Raw genomic sequence first — 20399 nt, 5'->3', positions numbered from 1 at the left:
TACGAATACTTTAAATTGTGAGTAGAAAGATACCGTAATTATCATATTACTGATTTGTGTAGGAACGATAGACTTAATTGCTAATTCATGTATACGGCACAGAAGAATATCAACAATTTATACCTACTTGTAATCCATATTTTTAATACGTAAGGTTGATTGCAAATATGAATTTTGAATATTTAATTTCATGTATTGGCAGGCATACACAACTATGGCTATGATATCACTATTTTTTTCACTTCCTCCGCAAGTTAGAAAGATTTTATGACATAGTAAAACTAACACTAACAAATTAAGAACAATTAAAACTTAAAATTTTGAATTCAGCGAAACAATATAATTGATACTTGCGAATATTAGCTTGTAAGCGAAGAAAATACCTTAATTAAGAATGTTAAGTAAAAAGGTTAAATTTTTATAACAGCAACAGTATCAAATCTTATACTATATTTACGACATTAGCTAATACCTTTATACATACGGTATAGCAATGGACTTCCATACAATAAAGTAAATATACTCATAGGAAATTTATATGTACTGTAGCAGTAATTTATATGCCATACTAATACCTGCGGTATAGCATAGTTGTATACACCTAGGTACTGACAGTACTACTTTATGTTTTTCTGCCAGCAGCCTATTTCGTTTACACAGATTAAGGTATGATTTCATGAATTTTCAAGTGTCAATATTCAATCTTTCTACAATACACAATTTACATCTCGTAATGTTACTGTACCTACTCAATGAATCGTTTAGGAATTCTACTATTATAAATCTACGAGTTACTCGCATAGTAACCAAAGAAATCAGAAGCTAGGGACAGTCAGTTTGAGAAATACTATAATTCCTGTTAGCAGCGGCTATTGAATTGTTAACTCGGTTGTCGTGACTATTTAAGCAACAGGAGGTTTGGTATCGACGGGATATTCCGGCAGTGTTGGTGTTACTTGCGGCTGCGAATATGGCCTGTAAGTGTCCTGATAAGGGGATGCGGAAGCAGCAATATCTTGAGGCGGAGGGTTAGCACCAAAGGCTTGTTGTTGTTGTGGAGAGTCTATTGATTCATAATTTTTGCGTTGAACTGCTCATGAAAGAATAATGAATTTTATTACCAAAGCAACTATAATGAAACTATAATGCGAATAACACTATCGATTGATTACTTACATGAGGCTAACAAACTGCCACCACGTGCAGTTAGATGCCCGTATATGACAAAGCAATAGAAAGGCTAAAATTAAGAATATTATAGTATTAAACAGTTGTAACAGAAACTTGTTGTAGCACATGCATCGCTAAAGACACATACACAAGTTAAAAGAGACGCCGTAAGATTACAATCAGATCATTGAACACTTAAAGTGTACATCTTTAAGGACATTTAACTTGCAGATATCAAGTACAATTCTTTAGATTAGACAAATACATTTTTTAGTCTATTAGCATAGATTAATATTGCAAATACCTTCAAAATTATATTAAGAATTGCCATTCTGTAAATATAAGATCAATTTGGACTAGTTAGTGGTACTTTCAATCCGGTTTGTGTAGTAAGAGCAACTAGTTATATCACATGGAATTTCATATTTTTACCCTGCTGAAAAGCGAAATTCAGCAGTACCACCAATTTTGTAGGCTATTACAGGATATCGCACAGCGACCATAATTATGTCTTGCAAGATTGTAATTGTAAGTGTCAATAACATCTGTGGAATAAGAACAGCAAATTAAGTATTATCCTAAAAATAACCTAACAAATAATAAAGCTATCCTTCCAATGAAAATTCTGGTATTCTATTTACCATATGCGGCCCATCAGGATTTTTCTCGTCAATAATAGACCATATTCCCAGAGCTATCACCGTAAAATTCCCAAACAAATAAGACGCTGGTAGCCAAGGATATTCCGCACCCCTATTTAATTCAAGAATGTTACATTCAAAATTAGGTCATTTCATTCCAAAAGTTGGTTCATGAATTTGTAAACAGGTTGTCATATAGTATCTCAGATAAGTAATATCTCAATATAACCGTAATAAAATTGCAGTAGCAATCTACGAGTAATGCAATACATAATAATCGTTTTACTTACCATACAACTAGGAGAAAGTCGATGAGGATAAGAACCTAATATTGAATGTTTAAAAACAAATACAACTTACATCAGATAGGTGACTGAAATTTTAGGCATTGCATTACATTAGTTATTCACGTGATGGCCAACATAATAAACAAGCTAGAAAGATTTTTATTGCAAGGACATCATGATATTCATCGATCCTATTTTTCCACCGCGGTTGGCCTAATGGCTACGCTAGTAGATTTTGAAGTTACTTTATAATTCTTAACGAACATATGCAACAGTTACTTGCAATAAAATATCAAACAGCACTGCGAAGATAGCGATTAAAATTCAACGTGTATGTTGCAATCAGAGATGCTTGCAATACAGCACTTGTCTGCCTCAATTTTAATAATCACGGCAACTGACTTAAATATTCTGTATTCCGAGAGAAATGTACGGCATTCACCGTTCTGCAATTTGTAGAGTAGATTGTAATTATGACTATTTTTGTATCGGGTTAGAATTGCTAAGCTTACTACCACACAGTGAGTACTAAGCATAAATAAATAAGCAGAGAAATAGTATAGGCCTTCACTTGATCGCCGTTAAAAAGGCCATCCATTTAATCTATACTCATATGACGGTTCTGTTACTACTGTGGTAAGCAGCATAATAGCTAGAAAACGTTTTATGGTAGTTTATAGTATAACATCAAACTGGTAGTGAAAGCATGAACAGGATATGTCAGTAGGCTCTTACAGCATAGTCATTTCACGTTTAGTAAGAAATTTATTATTAGCTTACTTTCAATGGTACTACGGGGATACGAAATGGCAATCCCTGCGTTTGTTGTTGCTGCCATGTTTGCTGATTTGGTTCGCTGTAAGTATCTCCATGCTGAGGGAAGCCAGACGCAGCGCCAATGGGTGGAGGCTGTTGATAGTTTTGATTAGGATAATCACCGGAAACGCTGAGGGGTGGATTCTGAGACATGTTTCGAAATCTTAGCGCAAGTGGGGCAGAGTCCGTTCACAGATATGCTACAAAAGGTTGAATTGCATTCAATTCAACGATGTAAATTGAAACTTCATTATCTCTTTTATGACAGAAATTCACCAGCATCAAATTGATACCACATTGTACGCGTATATAGTATTAACTACACGAGTAGTAACACATAAACATCTACTTATTTGTATGGAGTAACGATTCAATTTACAGTTAATTTACTATTACTGGGCCTGATTGTCCATAATTGTTCTATCTAACAAACTAAACGGTAGACTGATATAACACAATACAAGGTAAATGATACAAAGGCAACTATCTAATCTTTCAATTACACAACATCAGAATTCTCTATTAGTGATGATATGGTACAACAGAACGTTCTAAATACTTGTATCGAAGACTTTTTTCTGTACTAGTATACATATACGGGTATAGTAAGTATATGCGCATCTGTTTTGCTGATCCGTAGTACTACTCGGCACAACGAAAAACGGCTCATGATGGAATTAATAATTACAAGGAGCTGTTGGATTTGATCCGAGCTGCCATTATAAAGTTAAAGCTACTGTTAAAATAAATTTTACTCTGTTTATAACGTATTAATACAGAAGTTTAACTGGGCGTTATTATACAATAAAGTAATCACTGTATGTCCATGTACAGTACTAACAACAACTGTCGGCGATCATAACAAAGCGCTTAAAAAGTAGAGTTTTCCGTGTGCATTCAAGACAAACAGTTTTAGAGCAAAATATGATGCTTCTAAAACATATTGTATAAACTAGTAAGCCCATGGTAGTCATATCAATTTAATCCGTCATTTGATAACGCAAGATAGATGCAATCCAATGATTGTAATCTACATCATTCTTTTAATGGCTGCTAACTTACCTCTTATTACCTTGAAACTGCTTATTGAACAGTTGACCAAATTCAACAGCGCCCAATGTTGGGGACTTTCTTCGAGTTGAATCTATCTACATCTTCCACACTGCTAACCCTAACTGGCAGTCAGTGATACTGAACTATAGTGCTGATACCGAGTTTTGGGCATTTTATGTAACGCTGGACATCGGCAGCTCTACTTACAATTACGTCATGATTGGAATCGAATGTGCACAGTGTACAGTACATAGTACCGTCATGGACTACTGTAATACTGAACTGTGCTGTACTGTACTGTACCGTACGGACAGTACTGTACAGTGTACAGTACAGTACGCTTTGAATATGCGCAGTACTGTACACAGTACAGGACTGTACTGTACAGTACAGTACTGTACGCACTACACTACAGTAGTGTATTGTAACCCTACAGTACAGTGTTTTCAGATTATGATAGGTTACAGTATTACTCTACATTTCGGTACATTTTTTTGGCAAATTACTGCACAATTTGGCAATACTAATTTTAAATTTGTGCGCTGGGATTATTTTTGGACACTCTGTACTGTACTGTACACAGTGTACAGTACAGTACAGTACAGTACAGCGCACGTTAATGATTAACAAAGTACTGTAGGAAAATGTTTCAGTGTGTATGTAGGATGGACGGACTTTTTGATCAAGTGCGAGGCCGTTCATGTCATGGACGACTGTAATACTGAACTCCCCTGTACTGTATTGTACAGTGTACATACAGTACGCTTTGAACATGCGCAGTACTGTACAGTTCTACAGTACAGTACACTAAAACAGTACTGTACTGTACAGTACATTGCACGTCAAGGATTAACAAAGTACAGTACATGTTTCAGTGTGTACAGTACGTAGGATGGACGGACTTTTTGATCAAGTGTGAGGCCGTTCATGCCGAAAAATGACTACTTGGTATGGATCTTCCGTATCTATTTTCTAAATCACGGGTACTAATTTAAATAACATTCACGATCTTATATAACTGCAGCTTCCAAGCAGAACTTTAGGAATAGATCGTAATATTCAATGTAATATTACTTGATTGAGAAAAAATCAGCCAATTCAGAATCGACCGTACTGTACTGTACAGTACATACAGTACTACTGTACTGTACTTTATACTGTACAGTACAGTAAGTCATAATGAAGTGGTCCTCACAATAGTTTAATGAGAATAAAATCGGAAATGTCTGTCCGTCAGTACACAGTACTGTACAGTCACTACAGTAGTATTTTTAAACAAAATGAGTTTCCACTGCACGTCGTACAGTACTGGTCATGCGTAGAAGGTATGTCTGGCGCAAGCAAGGTACAGACTACAGAGGCTGGACAGTTGGACATCGATTCGCAACTCGTGTTGGACGAGATCCAATCTCGGGAAGATGGAAGCTGCTTAAGAGAGACTAGAGATGAAATTTTATTGGATAAGATTTTCATAGAGCAAGATATTGTAGACTAGACTTTACAGCTCGTCGACGCGTAGAAGAACGACGATTTAGTTCTTGAAATTGAATTCATTTAGCGAGAGATGGCCCTAAAGCAAACTGTAACCTTATTTCGCTCGGCCTGGAAAATGACCTGGCCGTTTGCTGCTGCAAAATCCAATAATTTATCATGTGGTCAATATACACGCATCAAGAAGGCCTCAGGTATCATGATGTAATGAGTGGTTAGATAAATTCACTCTTCGTTATTCGTAGAGAGGTGGTCAGTAGCACCAAGAATAAGCTAAATCCAACCGTCTGCACCATAACATGATAATGCCTGATTATTCGTAGAGGAGTAGTCGGTATTATGAAGTAGAAGCTGAATTCGACCTTTTGTACATAATATTAGAATACTCCACTTTATAAACTTATCAATTAAAGCGTATTGCTCGAAGTTTACAGCTGCTGAATGTTAGTATGCTTATTACTACTTTCCAGACAAGTAGTGATGCAAAAGCATGTTGGGGCCGGATATTACTCGTACAGGATTCAGGCAGTATAGTTTTCATAGTCGTACATGAACAGGTTCAACCTAAAACTGGAACCTCGATAGGTGTAGCTGTAGAGAGTTAAAATTTACTATGATAACTGACGTATACTGTACATTAGATGTACGAGTATACACTATCCGTAAACACACTCAGAGTACTTCTAACGCCATAGAGATATACTTGTGAATAATTTCATTGAAAGTGTTAATTTTTCCCTCATACGCATATGTAGACTATTATACAATGTACGGTAGGTATGCTTGTTATTGCCTAAACGGAATAAGGCACTTAGTACTCGCTATATTGTTATATAGGGATCTGTAGACCGGTATATTAATACACATCATGTAGCCATGTCTATTAATTGCAGCATCAAGCAGTATGCGCATCGTAGGCCATCATTTTGTGCTGTTGTTGATGTTAAATCATAAAAAAATCGCATCTCGACGAATAACCTGACGATATTCTGAGTAAGAAGATATTAGAAGCACTCTTACAAGTAATCTTTATCTATCATTATCTAGATAACTTGGCTTTGCTAAATCTCCAACAAAAATCTCTAGCGGTCACTGATCCTCAATTGCGAGATATCAAATTACCAACTGCATTCTTAACGTCTTACAAAAATGTCAAAAGTCAATCTGGCAAACAAGAACGAAAGGAATCAATTACAAGTCATACTATGCTAAGCCAAGTCTTTACTAGATACACTAATTCACTATCTTGGCTGTACTTCAATCAGGAAAATATTATATCATGTGATCAAGCCACTACAGAAGAATCGAATGAACAATTAGAATGTGGCAGCGTTATGAAAAAAAGAAGAAAGAAAATTAAACTACATAAGCTAAAGAAAAAGCGAAGACGAGATAGATTTAAAGTTAAGCGAACGTGATTCCTGAGATTGTTTGTACAGTTAAAGACAGCAGCTCAGGCTTGACGCAATTGGGATTCCACCATTTCATATCAAATTTTTAATAGACATCGCTTTGAAAATCTTATCAGCTAGATACTGCATATAAGAGGACTACTTCTGTGCTTTGCTTTAGAACTGTCCTTCGATTCGCCTAAGAACTGTACGAAATCTGGATTTATATTCTCATTATTTACATTTGAGTAGCCAAATATACTCATGAATAGAACGTATTCTTAGATATCATTATCGATGTTGCCTAACGGCTTTTCGATCTTTTGCTTATCTACCAGTTCTATATATAAATTATTATTTTCACAATAGCTGATTTCTGAACTGATATGTTACTGCATATACGAAATTTAAGCATGGATGGCCCATGAAAATTTTGCATATTGTTGTGTCGTGAACATAAACAGTAAATAAATGTAAATATCACCATATTAGAACGATGAAAAAACTGGCTAGTAAGTTATAGTTGCAATGCAATAGCTGAACTAGTTTAACGATGAGAAATATCAAGTCGTGTTCAAAAGTATTGAATATTACAGTAAAAAATTAATGCTAGGAATACTCACGCACGTTTTGAGTTGATAAACATACTAGCAGGATTGTTTTTCGTTATATTTACAAGTATAATCGCTACATAACATTAAATATGATGACACAAAATAACAAACTCAATAGAAGTAGTCAAATACAGAAAATGAAGAACTCTCAAATTAGCTTAACTGCAATAGCTGAGAGACTGTATCTGCTGACGTCGAGCTTACTGCCTGTAATAATGGCGTAAAATAGTAGCCCTGTACATACTTTAAACAAATACAATTTCAGATTAGTGTAAATAATGTCAAAAGATTTCATAGCTACGAATTCTGAAGCATAATCTACAGTGTCCAAGTTTGCAGTAATTGCGATAGTTTCTAGCTCTAAGACGTAGAGAATGAAATCGTTTTCATTTTTCCCAACCTTTTCTTGGAGATTATATAGTACAAGCATACGGTAGAAAATTCCTTCAAGCAATTATGCGAGACTGTCTCATTTGACAAAAACAGAAAATGCGATTTTAAGTATTTTATATGATGTAATACAGTAAATCGTTCTGAGATTACGTTGTCTATCAAACTTCGCCTTGAAGTACTGAATAAATCTGTTTGTACCAGTTGTGATAGAGTTATTATAGTACGAGGAATAGAAGCATATCGTAAGACTAGATTTGTATCCGTTAGAACTGCCGTAATGAGTCTAATATATGAGCAACCATGGGCTACTACGGTAATAGTCCATAGAATAGCTAGTTGAATTAACTTCGTATTCACTTGTATAATTTTGAAGATTTTGTTTTTTTAATTTTAAAATATTGAATAACAAACACTACGATAGGTACGAATTTGCATTAAAATGACACTTATAAGTTCGTTCGATATTACTTTTATTGCATTATTTCACGTGTTTTAATAAGCAGATTAATGATTAAGATAAGATGTGAAGGGTGATGATTACATTGAATGTCATGTATTACAGTTATGGTGGCAACATTTGATATTAAAAGCAGAGCAGTACTATCCACAATGGTTGTTTAGATTTAATTAATTAATTATTGAAATACATCTTATTCATTACAACTAAGTAGTTTAAGTACATATTCCTGTCAGTAATTGATATGGTACTAGTATAGTCCAAGGAAGCAATAGTTGGAATATCAACTTCTCAATTATGTACGGTATTAGTTATACAGATTCGTTTTTCATCATCATTCTAATATAGAATGACAAATTGAACGGCTCAATAAGGCTGAAATGTCTTATGGAGTGTAATTACTGTCACGGACACAAATACCGACATTGGCTAATCGACTAGCGGCTCGCTTACGTGTGGAACCAGTACTCATCTCAGCTTCTCTACGCAATTCTGCAACATCATTCCATGTAATGGCTTCGTAGTCATCATCGGCAAAAGAAGAGGTTTCACGTACCATATCAATTTCTTCATCTAAGTCATCATAAGCACCGCGGACACTTCGGTAAACGCTTCGGCCAGAAATAGTCAAATGTCTATAAGCTGGTACACACTGTAGACCAGTGCCGCATCTGCAGAGAGAGCGGCGACCGGTGCCAAGGCGGCAAGTGCTACCAAGGTATGGATTAGGCCTACAATATCTTCTTCTAGGTGTATGTAAAGTAGGTTGATAGACGGAACAACATTGACCAGTTGGGCAAGCTTTATTGGCATTACATGTTGGCTAAAATGCAAAGGAAAAGAATAAAACGATAAAATTAGTATAAGACATCGAGAACATCTAGTTGCCAACAACATTGATATTGGATGACTACACGTTTAATTGGATATTCTACTCACTGGAGCCCATTTTACTAAATACTTCAAATTTTTCAACTTTTTAAATCCAGAGGCTGGAGTTGAATGGGCATGACGATCTTCAAGATCTATCAACAGATAGAAAAATTGCTATAAAAATTGATAAATCCTAGGACAGGGCAAATATTAGGCTAGCTAGTTCGAACAGCAATTGACAAGATTCAAAATTTTGAGTCTAAGTAAAATTTAAATTACATAATTTCTATGTTTAAGAGCTACTATTACCGTTAGCTTTAACAGCCGATATGGTACAAATTACCAGGCAAAATGTTAGAGTTATTGCCCTTAGTCTCATCTTGATTTCTACTGATGGGAACAACTAACTACTAGATGGACGCGGTTGCAGGAGTTAATAAACCTTTTCCAACTTTTTAATTATTAATTAATTGCTGTTGGGCTTGAATAAATGTTGATTGGATTCCATTCTTTAAATACTCTAGTGTAAATAAATGATCAATTTACGACGCACCTGCTATCATTGAAATTAGTAACTTCCTATATCGTCATCATTTTTAGTCATAATATATCTTGATTCATTCCCGTATTCCTTATCTAATTACATAACTATTTTGAAAAATTTATATACTATCAATAGTTATTATTTGAACTGTATAAAGTTGAGTACTATAAATCAAAATTGTTCAAATATTGTTAACGTTGAATATATTGACACAGATGTTCAGTTTGAGTCGATTTTTTTAGCACCGAATAACCATTTAACCATGATAGCATTACATAAATCTATTCTTGCAATAAATTTGTAAAAACCGTAAAATTGAAATTTTTTTATTTATGGTTCAAATTTCTTTTCTACCACACGTTAATGATCATCTTAGATTTAGTAAAAGTTATTTTTCATTTGAACTAATTATTTGTTAATGCACTGTATATACAGTACAAGATAACAACGTACACAAAAGTAATTTGACCACATTCATCTAGAATAACATCACTACGTTGAATAACATTATAGAATAAATAAGACGTGGAAGTACTGTAGTTACAATAATGATATTCAACAATGGATCATTTCAACAGATTTATAATGATAGATCTAAGATACAGGAAATCGATATCTTAGGCATCTATAATATAGACTATTCAAATTTTCATTGTTGGCTAATATTACTGTAATATGAAGGAAAAAGGTGACCACATATTATTCCTTAGTTAATTTCGTGTATAAGGTAGAAATCTCCACCATTGATCATATTAACGCGTACAACTTACACCAGGTTCTATCACCTATTGCTAGTAGTTATCCAATAACCTATAACTATAAATACGTCAATAAAATAATTATCTTGAAGAAATACCCCATAATAGTTGAAGCTAAAATTGATAGTATTACAAGTATTAAGTTATCTACATTAAATTTTTACATCATCTCATTATCTTTACAGTCCATCGTGGATTAATAACCTTTTACTAAGAATAATTACATCTGCTAATCATTTATTCATAAATAATCAATCAAAAACGGTGATTTTTAAATAAAATATACGAAATAGAGTCATTAATGAACGTAGACGAATCCTCCTTTTAGCAGTCTGTAACTGCTGTCTATGTATAAATGGTCAATAGAGTACAATAGGGTATTATTTTTAGCTTAGCGTTAGCATAAACTAACCCCTTTTCTGTTACGTATGAAATAATATTTACATCATTCTGACGTAAGCTAACCTATATCAATATAGAACATAGTTTCATTCGTAACAATCTTATAAGATTGAAAAGCATCTTAGCATGTATATAGACTACGATAAAGCAGATTATTATTATTATCGTAGTGGAAAATATAACATATGATACTAATTATTATTAACAGAGATAATCTATATGTTAACGATCCAAATAAAATTCCAGCAACAGAAAACTTTTAAATAATTTGCATGCAATTTTAACTTGATCGAAAAGATATTATCAATTGTTTATTTGCTGAAAAACTACATTAATCATGGTGAATTTATTTATGGTGGATATGGTAGACTTATTAATCGCGTTTAACTATGAAATTAATATTAACGATATTCAATTAAAGAGATTTACAAATTATTCATAACCGATGGAGATTTCTGAAACGTCGTAGATACCATAGTGACACAATAACAATGCTTTCACTACGCTTGATTTATTGATTATTTTTCAGTTAAGATTTTAACATGATATGCTTCAAGCATTTTCAATTTCTTCCTTGCAATGAATAATGCCTCTTTCATAACAACCGCTGGTTTGTTTGATACTTTGATGATTTATGCAATATTCAGGCAATTAGTTCGCAAGTACTATATTTATTTATTTCTGGAATCACTTTGTCCAATTGAATAACATTAAGAAATAATATATATAGAAACAGTTACAATCACATTTAGAAATTAGCGATAATTTAACTGACCATGCCATTAACCTTAATAATAATCGTCCAGAGTGGCACAAATTTTTGTATAGCTCGATATCTTATCCCTAAAATTAGATTCGCCATCTACATATCAAAGCAATAGCTATAAATATAAATTGAAATATTGTTCCATACTTCACTAACTTAAAACTACTAAGAATACAAGTAAGTTGTTAATCTTAATAATAGATTACAGCTAAAAGGAATAAAAGGTCTTTCTTTTATGTTTCAAATTGCCATCATTATATAGTGTACACGCTTCGATTCTTCATACATATAAATTTATCGTATGTTATACAATAAATGAAAATAACATTATGTCAGCATCAATGATCAAAGATCTTATACATTGATGTTATAGATATAGCCATTCTATATGGCTATAGTCACACAAAGTGTTAGGAAAATTCACTGTATTGACTGCTAATCTTATGCTGTGATCTTGCCTAAGATACAATTATGACTATTATTGCCTCTCATAAGTTAGCAAGATCGCGATTATACAAAGAATAATAAAAAATTAATGCTGAAAGTAGAAGAAATTGAGAGTAAATTAATCGATCAACTTAAAAATCATCAAGGAAAAATTCTAGAAAATATCGCTCTTTATAGGATTTAATTAACTATCAAAACTGATGCAGCCTTAATAATTTTTTTGTAGTATTGTAGAAATACTAATATATTTTGACGTTATAGCTATTATTTCATTGCGGGTAGAAATTGAAAAGACTTCTAAAGCGCCATTTATTAAGGCTTGTATAATAATAGTACTACGAGCATGCAAGAAGTAGCATCTTACAAAGTTAAGTATAAATCATTCTAGTAATCAATATCGGATCATGATCATTAAATCATTTAGATTTTGTGCATATTGACTAAGCTCAAGATCATATTTAGTGCTCTTTAGAAAAGTAGAGGATACTAAGAGCCGTTGAAGGTAAAATCTTTCCATATCGTTTATAGATAAGCACAGGATGTAATCATGTCTATCTGTCGTTTAATCAATAACAAGCACTATCTAACCATAATCAGTTAAATTTAATGATCTGCTACAACATAAAATACGCCTATTAAGACATTAGCACCATTGTACTGTATATTACATTTTCTTTATGAAATAATTCATTACGCCTATTATCCGACAGATATTATTTACATCATATTTGACAAAAGAAATCGTAAGATGTGTGATCTGTAAAGACTTTACAGAGATGATTACCAAAATTTATGCCCAAATTTTTAAGCTACCACCGAAATTGGCAGTTTAGTATCACAATTAATTATATAGACCATCGTTGCATAAATTTAATACATAAAATGACTTCGATAATAGTGATCGCTATGATGCAAATATTTCTGTAGTAGTATTATACAAGTATGCGAAAAGCTACTTCTTAGGCTTATATTATAGTATATATGTAACTGATTTTAATAAAACGGAATGCCTATTAACGATATCCGAATTTCATTATTAATTTACTATAAATATCCTTTAAATAGGATATAGATGGGTTATTGTATGTATTATTGGCAACATCTTGGATTTATCTAACATTTAATACAATAATTATTAACATGATCATTATTAAAATAAAGAAGTCTATTAAGACTACCGAAACCCATTGCTTTCTCGTCGTTTCTTAATACGTAGAATTCCGATAAACCTTGTTGATCTTACAAGTAATATATTAACTAGTTGTTTGCAAGGATAAATAATTTATTAATTTAATCCACGTCATATATATTATCAACGTAATATCCGATAGACTCCTTAATAATTTTTAATTGGAAATGATCATACAGGATTAAATCTATGTCATAAGCATAGCAAAAATTAAAATAATCATATAATAATAGATATACTTGTTAGTTTTTTATCTAAAATATCATTACTTATGCATTATTTTCTTGCGTAAAAATAGAATAACTGCTACTAGGTACCTATTACTACTTCTGATTTACACAATTCCTAGGAAATATTGACGTTATCTCTTAAACTTCTATATCTTTATGTAAATCCCTTACGATTTATAAATTCTACATAGGCATATTGCTTTCATTTTCAATAGAGACTAACAATTTCTCTGAATTTCGAAGTAGGAAATGGCAATCATCTTGTTAATAATTTAATGCAAGAGTACTGATACACCATTAACGTAATGGATAATTTAAATTGGAATTGCTATGAATTTACTCAGAAAGGGTAAGATTGCAGTCCATTCGATAAAAAATTTAAACGATATTTAAATGCTACGTTATCTACCGAATTTAAATGTACTTTGAGCAAGCTTGATAATCTTAAAATCGGTATAATTAACTATATTCGCTATTGCAGAACAAAAATTTGATCCAGAATCTGGAAATAAGATCTTAAACTCGAATTCATATTTTATTATAAGCTAGTTTCGCTTGCTGGAAGTTCCATTGAGAAGTGCTGATAAACTGCTTCTATCCTCGAGATAATCGAAGCAGACTTGGTTATACTTTAAATTATAAACAAATCAGTATTGGTAATCGATAAAATGTTTTCATATGCTTCTCTATTCGAAAAAATGACGGATGATAATAATATTAGCATTCTGCTCAATTTTACATTCTTAATTTCACAGATATTTGATCTAAATTTTTTTATCAGAGTACCTTGGTCGTTCAGATGATTCAAAATTGTCTACTTTCATGTTTAGAAATAATGAATATAATTTAAATTTGAAGTGTCTATTGATCTAAGAGTACCTTCACTAGCTAAGCTGACTGGATTCAGATGCTGCAATGCTGAAAGACTTTGATGGTTTATGTATGATTTCGTGCAGTTTAATTATACAAAATAAGTACATCTTAAAACTTTAATGATTTGCATAATTCTCTACCGCAAAATGAAATCTTCGATTTACATTGAAAAATACCATAAATAAAGTTTTATTTTGATACTGGTACGGGTACTCTATCATACAACATCTAAAAAAATATAAGATGAAATATTTATAACTTGCGGATGTATTTAAATAAAAAATGACTCACAATATTTTCAGAATCATTAATATGAGCAAACGCACAAGTTTGCTAACTATGCATATTTCTGTTTTACTTTCTAGATACTCCATGATATAGGATGATCACGATTAGCTAAGACAGCTAAAAATCTATCTGGTGGTACGTAGTACATTAATCTCCTGCAACGATAATTGCTGTAAATCAGCATAATGCTCTTCGGTAAGATATAGTCATTATATTACTAGCAGAAGGAAATATTTTGCTATAACTAATCTACTTAGCAGTATAATTTTAAATAATGAAGCTTTTAGCTTTTGCTTTAATGTTATGATCGTAAAGAAAGTTATCATAAATGGAGGATTATTCTACCATCATCAATGAACTAATACGGCAGTGTTAAATTTGGCTCAATTCTTTATAGCATATGCATACCAATGAATCTAAGTAGCAATTTAAATTATATCAGCCATTATATATTATAGGATATTAATAAATCATCAGACGCCAGGTAAATTATCCAATTACTAAAAAGCTGATTAGCTGCTCCGATATGTTCATTTGCTAACATAGCGTATACTTTATACGTGCACACCGATAGTTTATCATCTGATTTTTGAATGTATAGAGTAATTAATTATCACAAATTTCCTTCAAGATTGTATTAGAATATGCATATCCTATAGTGGAGAGGGTATGGATGAATACGGAACTGCATTCATTTGAGATATTAAGCTACAAATGAGGATAAAGAAAGGACTACGTCAAAATTATGAAGTAATGAAGAGCACTTAGTCAAGAATGAGTGGTGAAACATAATTTTATTCAACTTATTGGCTATTTTAATTGGCTTTTGCTCTGATATGTAACACAAGATTGGTCTATTGATTGCATAGACTATTATAAGCCAAGATAGTAAACCAATATACTAATTCATGAATATTCTTAAAACGAAGAAGAACGGCAATATATTACACTTTAAAGTATTGTTTAAAACGATAGATGGCAATTCACTCAAGCAAACAATGGAAATTTTTTCAAACAGTGATTGCAAATGGAAAATAAAATATAACCATCATCGACTACACATAAATTACATTGAAGCTAAATTACAATACGCAATCTTGAATTAGAGTGATTTAATGCATTGTCTTTTCCATAGATATATGGTATAACTGATATGAAGTCCCGTAGTGTTTTTCTCCTACAATCTTCCATATCTTTGTTAGAAATAACGTTAGAATTGGAGAAAGTATCCTTAAATTATTTTAATTACATTGTCTACAATTATTTATAGAAAATTGAGTTAAGGTTAGGCGGTTCAGGTGCTAGCAGGATTACCAGCAATAACGATTACATTTTTGGTATAATATTCAGGAATTGAAACTTTTAGCAGTCATTTAAGATTCCTCATCTGATTGTATCACTTCTTCAGCCCCTTTTTGCAATTGCTCTTCTTGACGTCGTTGTTCGTTAATTTCCTCTGCTTCTTGTCTTTCATCTTCGTTATATTCTTCTTTATCCAGCCTTTCCAAGCGTCGTAGCGCAATTAAAATCTCGATACGATAATCATTCTCATCTGCAACAGGACTTTCTAGAAATTTATAGTAAAGTATCTTTAGTTATTAAACATCAGATAAGTTACTTGAGTACCGTGATAATTGGCCCCTATTTCTCAAAAGTACCACATTTTCCGAACGTTACCTGATAGTACAACTGCACGTAAAAGTGGTAGACATTTTAATTTGGAGACTTCTTTAATATCGTCTATATTGGTTCCACTGAAATATATAGTTAAAATGAGACATTTTACAATATAATTTAGCTGTTATAATATTAAAATCACTTCTACTGTACCTATGTTAAAAAACTCAATTATGTATAAATAACCTACCGTAAATTAATATATTGCAAATGTTTCATGTTATCCGTAAATCCATCTAAAGATTTAATCGCATTATCGCGCATGTGGAGAGTTCGTAATTGTACCAGTTTATCGATTCCATTCAAGTTATCAATCAAATTGGCAGCCTAATAATAGGATATTATGCACGAGTACTCAAATTAATCGAGGCTATTGACGATTTGAGAATATGATCTATTTAGTGCTTGTTAAAGCAATCATAATTACCAAATATAGATTCTTTAGTTTTGGCAATGTTAGATGTTCTACAGATGTTAATTTATTGGCTCTTAATTCTAATGTCTGAAGTTTAGCTAGTTTTTGCTGATCAAGTCCACGAACATCTACAATATTATTGACTAGAGAAAGAAAACGCCAACAATTGTTAATGCAAGACTTCTTTAAATCTTAGCTAATACGTTTTGCTCAAAATTATGCTATTTCATACATACATGATAAGATTAGCGATTCTAGAAGCGGATGACTAATTCCTTCTGTCGACGTAATAGCATTATGAGCAAAGCTCGCACTTTGTAAGTAGGGGAGCTATCATAAAAAATTAAAATGTCAAACCTCAAATATATCAAAAGGTGGACCTGTTGTTACGAATTAAAGCAAATCAATGAAATAAACCTCTTCAAGACGAGCAGATGTTAGTAGATTTCGATCTGCTTTCAAAGTAAGCAGATGAGTTAAATGATTTAGTGGCGAAATATCCTTCAAGTTATTTCCGGAAATATCCTATAGTCATAGAAGTAATCCATTTAAAAATTTTTCTTTAATGGATATTCATAAACCCGATAAACTTTGTAATCGAAATGTATATGTTGAGCTATCTCATGTGTGTTTAATGACAGACGTTACTACATTACCATATATGAATATATATAATTGTGTACATTTAGTGAATACAAAACTTTACTGTTTTTGCACTATCATTCGATATACAGTCAGAATAATTGCTCTTGGCTATGCCAAAAATCTTAGGTTATTTACTAAATTTGGCTAAAATAATGATAAATACAGAAATATTAAGTAGCAGCAGAAGATCAGATAGTGAACTTCCTGATATGCAATAGCTAGTTGTTTGATATTACTATCGGTACTATTCAAGCAGTTTACTGCAACGAATTCCTTAGGATTCTTTTAGAATATGATAAAAACTTTTACTTATTTGTGTATTAATTATGATTCTATTTCAGTCAGAATTATATTTCAGATTTTTATAATGATCTATCTTCTGATGATTTTAGTATGTATTGCGTATCAAATGAAACCACTTACCAAGTAGCGTAGATGGATAAAGTTGCTTATTTTATTTATATCCGTTAAATTTCTATGGAAATAAGATTGCACGATGTTTAACTTAAACGCATGTATTGATGTAATTGTGTGCTATATAGAGTATTGGTAATATAAGATCCATACTTGTCATGCACATCTAATCGAACATATGCATGGGATATTCCATTGCCAGTTTTGCATAACAGTGACAATCCTTCGCGGATATTTTCATCATTCAGTGAGTTTTCTGTTACATTCTAAAGCAGAAAGATAATGTAGTAGACGAAATTTTAGCAATAATAACTGATATTATGCCGTAAAGCTGCAATTTAAGAATATTGTACAGATATCAAGTAAAAAATTAGGTAGCAATGGCAATCCAGATAGCTGTTGCAATCTATTCATTACATGATAGCATTGCGATAATTTTATCCAATATTTGTGTTGTGACGCATCGATAGAGATTTATCATATAGCAGTTTAGTAAAAGAATGAAACCTGTATAGTCCAATTTACTTGCATACTAAAAAAGCGTTATAAAGATTTTATTGATATTGCCATGCTGTTTAGAGTTTATGCATCTTTTTGATAGCTACTCATGAAATCATAGTAATCGCTTATACCAGTCATATCGTTTTTGAATATTGTACATTTTGGTGACATTATACTAAAAGTGAAATGATTAGTATTTATATCAGGTGATTACAACAGGCTAATTATTCAAGCTTTAGCTGTCACAAATTCAAATATGAGATGATCTTTAAGAAACTTCATAAATTACATATTCTCTCGCTTATATATTATGATCATATACGGTACTTACTTTGCTACCACTTATGCCAGCGCTACATTTTATCAATTTATATTCCACGATTATTCAATTACAATATTCAGTAATAATTATCTGAGATCTAAACTCTGATTTAGAGCCTGATATGCACGCCGCTATGAAGACAGTTTCAAAGCATAAATTGAATATATTTGCAGATTCCATTTTATCTACGTCTATCGCAATTTGTAAATGGACAGCTTATAACCTTCAAGAGGTCTCAAGGCTACTTTCCTACATTATTTACCGACCTCTAAGTTGTCTTCCCCGTCTTGTTCAATAATATCATTGTCGATATCTATATTATCGTCTTCACCATCATAATCCGAATAGTCAGACATGTTCTTGTGAACTAAATTACTCCGGCTGAAAATATCGTAAAAAAATCGGCACAACAAGATCGAAAGCCAACGCAATTGGATATTAAAGGCGTCGAACTTTCCTATAATCGTATAGATGGAGTAGAACAGTTCTCTTACTGTAACTGTTTATAATGAAATACTTAGTAACCGCGGTTGCTATGGTCACAACGGACGATCGAACGCGCATGATTCCCTTTCAGCTATAGTCCCCTTGCATTATATCTTTATCTACTATTTGCTTAATTTATTACTATGCGCGATATACTGAATGAGTAGTTATACAGCAAGATAGGCTATCTGCTCTATCAGCCCATATAATTAATGCAAGGGGAGACTACGGACTAGCCAATCATGTAGCAATTACATTGCGATGCTATTGACTAAGAATTGATATACTGACTACTTAATAAATTTTGAGACATGATATACTCTACACTGTTATTTCTATTAATTTTGGATTGATAAACATGAATGTCTATGTTGCTGCAGGGTATTTGAGCTGCATAAAAGAAATGGAATTTAAATCGAAAATGGTTCTCCATTTTAAGATTGCTAAATGATGGAACAACTACATATGCAAGATAGTTTAAAATCTGATATTAAGTTAATACTATAACGGTATCTGAGGCAGCTGTATACAAAAAGGTAATTTCAATCGATAATGGTGCTCCATTTTATGATGACTAAATGATGGAATAACCATATGTGCAAAATAGTTTACAATCTGAAATTAAGTTAATGCCAAAACGGTATCTGAGGCAGCTGTATACTAAAAGAAAAATATTTTTAATCGATAACGATGCTCTATTTTGCGATTGCTAAATGACGGAATAGCTACATGCGCAAAATAGTTTAAATCTGAAATCAAGTTAATACTATAACGGTATTTGAGGTAGCTGCATGCAAAAATAAAGGCGATTTAAATCGATAATGGTGCTCCATATCGCGATGGCTAAATGATGGAATAACTACATGCCCAAGATTGCTTAAAATCTGAAATCAAGTTAACACAACAACGGTATTGAATGCAGCTGCGTACAAAAGGAGGGCAATTTAAATCAACAATGATACTCCATTTTAAGATGGCTTGATGATGGAATAACTATCTACGCAAGCTAGTTTAAAATCTGAAATCGAGTGAAGACTTTAATGGTATACATGAAATTAGATTTTTAATTTTATTCACACCAAAATCTTCTTAAATAGAAAATCCTTGCATTAAAATCTTTTACAATAGTTGCTATTAGCTAGCTCCTAAAATAACGCTGAAAGCTGTAAGCAATCATTAAGAGCTAAGACACTTCTCCGTTGCTGGCATCTAACTCCAACATAAAAATCGTTAGCACATTAAGTGGAAAAGTTCTT

At 32.3% G+C, this 20399-nt stretch overlaps 4 protein-coding genes across 4 annotated transcripts; 1 reads left to right on the top strand and 3 right to left on the bottom strand.

The window, feature by feature from the left end:
* Window positions 1–787: 787 nt before the first annotated feature.
* TRIADDRAFT_64038 (expressed hypothetical protein) lies at window positions 788–3067 on the bottom strand (the record flags this gene model as incomplete). The annotated part of the gene is made up of 7 exons (XM_002113442.1): window positions 788–1090; window positions 1177–1240; window positions 1475–1502; window positions 1603–1715; window positions 1812–1923; window positions 2102–2136; window positions 2879–3067. 7 exons carry the CDS (start codon window positions 3065–3067, stop codon window positions 903–905), a joined length of 729 nt encoding a protein of 242 aa, XP_002113478.1. The 3' UTR covers window positions 788–902.
* Window positions 3068–5531: 2464 nt separating this feature from the next.
* Window positions 5532–6876, top strand: TRIADDRAFT_57699 (uncharacterized protein; the record flags this gene model as incomplete). Its single annotated transcript, XM_002113825.1, has 2 exons — window positions 5532–5652; window positions 6506–6876. The coding sequence occupies 2 exons, from the start codon at window positions 5532–5534 to the stop codon at window positions 6874–6876; spliced, it is 492 nt and encodes a 163-aa protein (XP_002113861.1).
* Window positions 6877–8315: 1439 nt separating this feature from the next.
* TRIADDRAFT_64037 (expressed hypothetical protein) lies at window positions 8316–9595 on the bottom strand. The gene is made up of 3 exons (XM_002113441.1): window positions 9496–9595; window positions 9253–9338; window positions 8316–9136 (listed from the first exon to the last, which is right to left on the bottom strand). Exons 1-3 carry the CDS (start codon window positions 9563–9565, stop codon window positions 8699–8701), a joined length of 594 nt encoding a protein of 197 aa, XP_002113477.1. The 5' UTR covers window positions 9566–9595; the 3' UTR covers window positions 8316–8698.
* Window positions 9596–16056: 6461 nt separating this feature from the next.
* Window positions 16057–19013, bottom strand: TRIADDRAFT_57697 (uncharacterized protein; the record flags this gene model as incomplete). Its single annotated transcript, XM_002113440.1, has 9 exons — window positions 16057–16250; window positions 16361–16437; window positions 16551–16687; window positions 16788–16918; window positions 17012–17105; window positions 17193–17300; window positions 17844–17895; window positions 17988–18100; window positions 18924–19013. The coding sequence occupies 9 exons, from the start codon at window positions 19011–19013 to the stop codon at window positions 16057–16059; spliced, it is 996 nt and encodes a 331-aa protein (XP_002113476.1).
* Window positions 19014–20399: the final 1386 nt, after the last annotated feature.

Source organism: Trichoplax adhaerens, genomic scaffold, assembly GCF_000150275.1.
Source record: "Trichoplax adhaerens TRIADscaffold_6 genomic scaffold, whole genome shotgun sequence".
NCBI classification, from domain to species: Eukaryota; Metazoa; Placozoa; class Uniplacotomia; order Trichoplacea; family Trichoplacidae; genus Trichoplax; species Trichoplax adhaerens.
Note: the sequence above shows the minus strand (reverse complement) of the source record. Positions and strands in the feature narration are given on the sequence as shown.

What these genes read in the sequence shown, in the direction of transcription:
- TRIADDRAFT_64037 (XM_002113441.1), bottom strand. Translation starts at nt 9,565, where the DNA reads ATGAGACTAAGGGCAATAACTCTAACATTTTGCCTGGTAATTTGTACC. An exon ending in ATCGGCTGTTAAAGCTAACG is followed by an intron (nt 9,339 to 9,495) that starts GTAATAGTAGCT and finishes ATCTGTTGATAG; the next exon opens with ATCTTGAAGATCGTCATGCC. An exon ending in ATTTAGTAAAATGGGCTCCA is followed by an intron (nt 9,137 to 9,252) that starts GTGAGTAGAATA and finishes TTTGCATTTTAG; the next exon opens with CCAACATGTAATGCCAATAA.